Source organism: Euphorbia lathyris, chromosome 1 (assembly GCF_963576675.1).
Source record: "Euphorbia lathyris chromosome 1, ddEupLath1.1, whole genome shotgun sequence".
Taxonomy (NCBI): Eukaryota; Viridiplantae; Streptophyta; class Magnoliopsida; order Malpighiales; family Euphorbiaceae; genus Euphorbia; species Euphorbia lathyris.
In genome coordinates this window covers 61,629,445-61,636,890 of record NC_088910.1, presented here as the reverse complement: position 1 = coordinate 61,636,890, position 7,446 = coordinate 61,629,445, and the positions used below count along the sequence as shown (strand labels likewise).

The following is a 7,446-nucleotide window of genomic DNA, read 5'->3' as shown; positions in this document are numbered from 1 at the left end:
ATTAGAGAAAAGGTTTTCTCAAATAAGGAGAAAAAATAAATACATAAAGTATATATTATTATTATTATTATTATTATTATTATTATTATTATTATTATTATTTAACTCCTACAAATAAATGTGTATGAGAAACAATTATTTGTAGGTGAGTTATGGAGGAAATCTTCCCTCCAAAAATCTCCAATAACTTGTTACGTTATGTAGAAGATTTCTACAGAACATGTTTGTAGAAGAAAATGTAATTGTTTCCTATATTTCCTACATGGCCTTAAATTGTAAATTTTATATTAAAGAGACCCTTACTGTTTATTTTGCCTAGGCCTAAATTGTTAGGGCGGGCTCTGATTGAAAGCATCTTAAGATTTAGATTTTAATAAGTATAGATCTAACGGTGAATAACCAATTTTACCTTTAGTAAGAAAAATTGGTTTTTGAATGATCCAGAAAACTAAACTATTTTTTTTTTTTTGTATAATTTGTCAGATTTTTTTATTTAAGTCACGGAAATAAAAGAAAACTTAAAGATTTGATAATATATTATTATGAATAGGGGAATTAATAAATTTAGAAGATTAATAAATTCTTCACCATAAAAATAGCTAGTGTAGCCGATTTACATTTTTGTTTTTCTAACTCTAACAAACAAGAAAAACAAAATACACCTCGATAAATGAATGTTCGATAAAGTAATAACCTCGTTTATATAATAAATTCTTTCGGTCCCGATTTGGATCAATGGACTAAAGTAATAACCTCGCTAAATGCATTAAGTAATAAAAATATTTAAATCCTTAAGAGCCCAATGAAAATATAAATTAATAATTATTGAATTACATATATTATTATATGTATATATATCAAACCATTCAATCAATCAACTAGAAGTCATTTTTTCTGAAAAAATGCATTTATAGTTGATTGTTTTTTCTTTACACCTAAACCAAAATGAACAGTATCCTTAACTTTTTGTAGTACAAACACAACTTCTGATATATTTTGTTCATGTTGTAGCAAGTAGTTGTTTAAGGTGACCATTGCTTGAAAGACCTCTTTTGACGATATATTTACGACAACCTCAGTTCCCGAAAATTAGATATTTTGATCTATTTTTTATTTAAATTAAGTATTGTATAGAAATCCCGTTATTTCAGTCTTTAATTTAATTTTTGTTATTGTTAGATATTTTGTATTTTAAATTAAAAAAAGTGGTGGTAGAACCGATGAGATTTCGCGGGTGGCACCGCCTGCGTGACCAAATAATAATAATAATAGTTATTAAAATTAAAATAAATGCAATTAAGTATAAGAAAATGAAAATGAATGTGAGAGAAAGTAGTTGTTGGTGGTCCCTACCTCTCTCCCATGTGTACGAATGGCCTCCCAGCCCCTTTTATTTTATTTTTATGGCTGTGCTGTTGCCCAATACCCCAACGACTTTTCTCTCTCTCTCTTTTAGCTGTTTCTCTTCTTCTTTCTGTCTATAAAATCAAAATTAGGCTTCCCTTCCTCACCTTCTTTCTCTTCAACTCTGCTTTCTCTTTTTGTTTCTGTTTCTAACAATCAATATAGCTAAAGGCTAATCCAACTCCTCTTTAGGAGGAAAACAGCTGTACAGTTTAGCTACTGAGGTATATTCACCCTCCCTCCTCCGTTTCAGATCTATTCAATTTGGAAATTCCTTCAACAGATCTGTGTTTTAGGAGTTGTCAATTATGTTAAATCTCTCGTTTTTCTTTTGTTTCTCAACCTTCTGAATTGTCTCTGATATTAATTATTTTTTAGGTGTGGTGTCAACTATGTCTTTCCCTTTCTTTTCTTTGACTGGATCTTAATCTTTAAGTTATCCAAACACGCGTTTAGATCTATCTGTTTACCATAATTAACTTTCTAAAGCCTTTATCTTCTGCTTCTTCATCTGCAGGACTTTCCTTCTTACCGATTTACAAAACTAAAACAAACAAACAAAGATGAATCAGTGTGCAATCCATACAAGCTCCTTCTCCACCCGGGATGAGATACGGACCTCCGTCTCGGTTCCCATGTCCGACTGGAGAGATTCGGTTGTCTGCCCTAAACCGAGACGTCTCGGAGGCTTGAACGCTGCCGTCAACGACTTCCCTCTCAGGTCTCTCAGATGGCATCTCAGGTTAATTAATTCCCCCTCTTTGTTTTCAATCTAATTTCATCCCCAAAAAATGTTTACGCTCTTTATTTTGTATCCAATTGAACTCGAACTCATTAGATTTGTCCGAATTTCAGCCACCAAGCAGAGATCTGCGATTCAAAAGCAGCCGGGACGGATTTCTTAGACATCATACTCACAAAGGTAATTCTCTTCCTGTTATTTAATTATTTAATTGTTATGGTTAAGCGGTGGACAACGGCTATTGAACATGGAACAGATCTATGATTAGCTCGAAAAACCTTATTTGATCTGCATAATTAACTTGCTTTGGTGAACATACGCAGGGTAGTTATGGTGTGGAACAATCCTATACACAAGTAGCCTCGTCGCCCCCTTTTTTGTGCGGGTCGCCGCCGAGCAGAGTAGCTAACCCATTAATTCAAGATGAGCGATTTGGGGATGAGGAACTCTCCCCTGTGTTGCCACTTACGCCTATGCCGAATCCGCCCCCTTCAGGTGTATCGTCGTCTCCGACATCCTCGTCGAGGAAAGCAGGCTATGTTCGGGCAAATTTTGGAAACAAACCAGCAGTTAGAGTTGAGGGGTTCGATTGCCTTGAGAGGGATCGCCGGAATTGCAGCATCCCTGCATTGGCATAGAGAACCTCCGCCATTTTGATTATACACAAAAGGTACATAGTTAAAGAGGAGAGAGAGCTTAAGAAACAAAGCAACTTCCACTTTGGTAGTTTATGAGTGATTTTGAAATTCTCATGAAGGATCCTTTGCTAGTGTAAATATGTTCAAAGGTTCTCTTATATGTAATGAAGAGTCTTAGTAGGTCTAATGAGTGTTTGTTAACAAAAATAAAGGAAGAGTTATGATTAGGAAAGAGACTAATGGGATTGGGGTTGAAGCTGCTGAGACAACATCTCTCATCTCAGTCTCCAACTCTTCTTCCTTTGTCTCATTGTAAGTATTAAGAGAGTCTCAGTTCAGTTCAGGTGAGAATGCAATTTTTTTTTCTTTTATCTTTTTTGTATACTTTTAGTTTCAATGAGCGGCTGGTGAAGGGAGAAAGAAATCTGTACAAAATATCACAAGTTGGCATTGAGTCTTTGAAGTAGTAATCTGAATATGGTGATGTAAATAAACCTTTTTCTTTTAGTAAATTTCAAAAGGGAATCATTCTGTTTGATTTGGCATCGTCAGTGTTGTTTTATTTTTAAGTATTCGAATCCCCAAAAGTACAATTATGTGATGATGCATTATGATATTCGCTTGTGAGTCACGCCAATGTGCAAAAGAAAGGAAAAGGGGCGGGCCCTAAGGAAGCAGCAAGCAATGGCAGCCTTGTCTGTTCCCTTCCGTCCATATGAGGATCTTTTGCTTTGTCAAACCGCATCTATTCACATGAAAAAACTAAAGCACTCCGCATCATATCCCATTTTTTCTCCAATTACAATAATAATGCTTACAACTATCATTTGCAATCATATTTTAGCATCAAAGCTGTGAGCTTCATAACCTTGAAGTAATCAATCAGTATTTGTTCATAGCATATTCAATTTTTTTTAATTTATTTATGTACAAATTGTGGATTATTTCCAACTCTATTTGAACTTCTTTATAAATTTCAAGTATTGAGGTGGGTACTCTCTCCAATAGGGCAGGTTTTGGGTGTCCCCCGCTAGCAGCAATCACTTTTACAATTAAATTTTACATGTATACTAATATTAGTATTTATACAAAATACATTTTATAGACTTAACACATAATTGTATATATCAACTTCTTAAGCTTCTGTTTAACACTCTGTCCCAAACTTGATGAAATTTAACCCCACACACAGGGTTGTAGTCGAGTCGAGATGTCATGTTCATGCTCGACTTAACAGAAAATTAACAAGCTTAAGTCGAGCTCGGCTCAAGCTCAATTTTTTCCGCGAGTTGCTCGTTTATTTCGTTCAGGAGCTTTGCTCGCGAGAACCTCGTCCATGAATGGTGCTTTCGAACAACTCGTGAATTCTATTCACGACCTTCACTCTTGAACAACTCATTAATTATGTTCATAAGCAAGTTCACGACCAAAGCTCGTGAACAAATAAACAAATTGTTTGAGAACAGTTCGTTTATTGCTTGTTTATTGTGTTCATAAATGAGCTCACCTAATAGAATAACAGAAATACTATATAGTTTTAAAACTTACAAAACTAAAATTTCATATAAAACTACATAGTTTTATGTTTTTCTCTTTAAAGAATAATAGTAATGTTATTATTGAAAAAATAATTGAACCGGACTTGCTCACGAGCTTATTCATGAACATTATAATTGAACTTGTTCACGAACCTGTAACTGAGTCTGCTTGCGAACTTTCAAACTGAGTATCATTGTCCTAAAGCTCAACTTGTTTATAAATCGCGCCGAACTCAATCGAACTTTCATCGAGCCGCTCGATTCATTTACAACCCTATCCACACATTTTAATGAGTTTTAAAATCTGACATAACATGCAAGTGTATAACAAATTTTTGGAGCACGTAACTCATTTTTACTTCTTCCTTCTTTATGTGGGGATTTTATTGCAAACATCTGATGTTTGCAGCACCACATTGTGATTGTGCCATGTGGCGACACATGGTGCAATCCCTATGGGAGGTGTTTGCAATATTCGGTGCCTTGCAATAAGGTTTCCTCTATGTGACTCCCTTCTCTATGTATATCTTTATGGTTCATTTTTTGGTCTGAATTAAATCTCATTTACAAGTTCATTCTCTCTTTAATTTCATTCTCTTTGTCTACTCCACTGCCTTAAATCCTCTTAGAGCTTATGTCTCCCTTCCTCAAGTCACATTTGGCCCCAAAAGGTAACGCCTCAAATCATTTTCCAATTCAATCGATTTTTTTCTTTTTGTTGGTCCCGTGTAACGTGGTATGATTAGTTCCAAGGGGGTTAGGAATTAATGTAATTTTTTTGCTTAATGGTGCCGACTTAATTAAATGTTTGACAATTTAACTCAACTTTAGGTCAGCAAGGCTGAGTAAGATGTAAGATAGCTTTAATCAGATACTGACTAGAGCTGTTTCGATTGTGAGTTGGGAAGTAACACTTTAGGTCAGCTTCCAACTCAGCACTCTGATTACTCAGTGTCGGCTTATACAATTTATTTCCTGAGCAATTTAAGCAAGCAACACACACACACACACACACACACACACATATATATATATATATATATATATATATATATATCCCTCCGGGCTTTTTCAATCCACTACTGAGCTCTTTAAAGGTAGAGCATAAACCGTTTACAATAGCAACTGAGTATGCAAGAGTACCGTCCTCTATTCGTCTACTCAATCCTATCAGCCACTGAACACTATAACCGAGTGCTCAGATTTTCTCTACCACTGAGTACTCAGCTTCACTCTTCTAACCTTTACAATTGATACAAGGTTGTTCTCACAAAACGGAGAACACTTTAGATGAATACAATTCACTCTAGACTTTTACACAATGATTGGAATTGGATATAAGAACTTGCTTTTTCTAACCAGGCAGCTTCTCTTTTGGATTTTTGACTTAGTGAAGATTTTGCTTGTCTGTTTCTCTTGTATGTGTTCGGCAATGATCCAAGTGATGAACTTGTCCATTTATACTGAATTCTGAAGCTTCAATGATTTGAAAATCCGACATAGCCGTTGAGAGGAACGGTCTTCTTCGTCATCATGTGGTCAGCTTCCAGAATCGCAGGCCAATACTGTCTTCTGATTTGCGCATGAGGTAGGCTTGCCAGTTTCGTCTTCTTGCGCCAGGTTAGTCTTCTAGCGCCAGGTTTGTCTTCTGGCCAAAATCCAGACGGTCCATGCGTCTCGAAAAGATCCTTGATCATATTTCCGAGGCTTCTGATTTGTTGCAGAGATTTGTCGGGCCTTGTCTTTTAGTAAACGGATCATTGACGCTGACTTGATCTTTACTCAGCTTAACTTAGCGGCGACTTGAATCTTGCTCAGCCTGACTTTGCAGCTTCGCCTTCAAGCTTTCCTGAAGAAGACATTTCTTTTGTAACGCTGAGTTGTATTCCACTCAGCTTCTGCTGTGTGATCTGCTTATGCTGACTTTGTCATGTCTTTCTTTTTATGAACACTTAGTTCCTGTTCTAGTCAGTTTACTTACTCAACATTGAACAAACATATTAGTACAATTAAATCAAAGCACTTAAATTTAATTGTCTTAATCATGGGATAAACTTAAATAATTTTATCAAATCAAAATCATATGGAAAGGTGTTTCAACAAACTCCCCCATTTTGATGTTGGCAAAAGTATTTAATCAAGGAACTCAGTGTTGAGCATCCCTCATGATTGATGACCTTTTATTCTTCTGAGATTACTCCCCCGTAAGGATTGCATCTGTTGATTTAGTTCTACTCTAGACCTTCTAAGATCTAATTGAGTGAGTCTAAGACTTGAGTCACTGACTTAGTTCATTTCTAAACCTTCTAAGATTTAATCGAAAAGAGCCTAAGGTCAGCTTCCGAAGAAGGTCAATATATGGAACATTTACTTACTCAGTTTTGATACTTAATTCAGGTATCAGAGATATTACATTAAGTTCAGGTATCAGAGTTGGATTCATTTATCAAAGTTGAGGTGTACTGAGTATGATATACTTGTTTAATCTCTATGTTCACAAATTTTAATTTGTTGTTCAATGAGTGGTCATGTGTTCAATCAACATATAAACGCAGCAAGTAAGCATCGCATAAATATAATCAGTTTGTAGAAAAAGATGCTTGTATAGATAGTCAGTTCAACAAAGATATGCCAGATACAAAATCACAAGTTATAAGCTAAGACTATTGCTAATCTATTTCTTCATGTTGACTTGAACTTGGTTAGATTTGCCTTTGCCCTTGGCTGTTCTTTGTTGCTGACTTTGATTGCTCGGGACAGCAGAAGTCGAACAAAGAGGCTTCTGCTGAGTTCCGGCAGCTGGCTGTTTATCCTTCGCTTTCTCCCCCGGTTTCTGCTGAGTTCCGGCAGCTTGCTTCGTTTGATCTTTCTCCCCCATTTGGCCAGCATCATTCGATTGAAGGGGAGGAGCAAGGAACTGCCCTTGTTGAACAGCACGAGTCAGTATGGATGAATAGTGTTGCATGTGACCCGTACTTTCTCTAAGACCTTTAAAGACTTGCACGCCATCAGCCATACTTGAAGTTGGGATTTTAATGTTGGCGCTGAGCATACTGAGTAAATACTCAAGAGATTTACCAATCCATGTGATAGAGTCGGTCATTCGTGCATAGGATTGATGGTA

General features: G+C 36.0%; 1 protein-coding gene across 1 annotated transcript; it reads left to right on the top strand.

Annotated features, from left to right (window-relative positions):
* Positions 1 to 1,428: 1,428 nt before the first annotated feature.
* LOC136235113 (uncharacterized) lies at positions 1,429 to 3,329 on the top strand. Its single transcript, XM_066024631.1, has 4 exons — positions 1,429 to 1,628; positions 1,922 to 2,146; positions 2,260 to 2,326; positions 2,470 to 3,329. Exons 2-4 carry the CDS (start codon positions 1,968 to 1,970, stop codon positions 2,782 to 2,784), a joined length of 561 nt encoding a protein of 186 aa, XP_065880703.1. The 5' UTR covers positions 1,429 to 1,628; positions 1,922 to 1,967; the 3' UTR covers positions 2,785 to 3,329.
* The last annotated feature ends 4,117 nt before the right edge of the window (positions 3,330 to 7,446 follow it).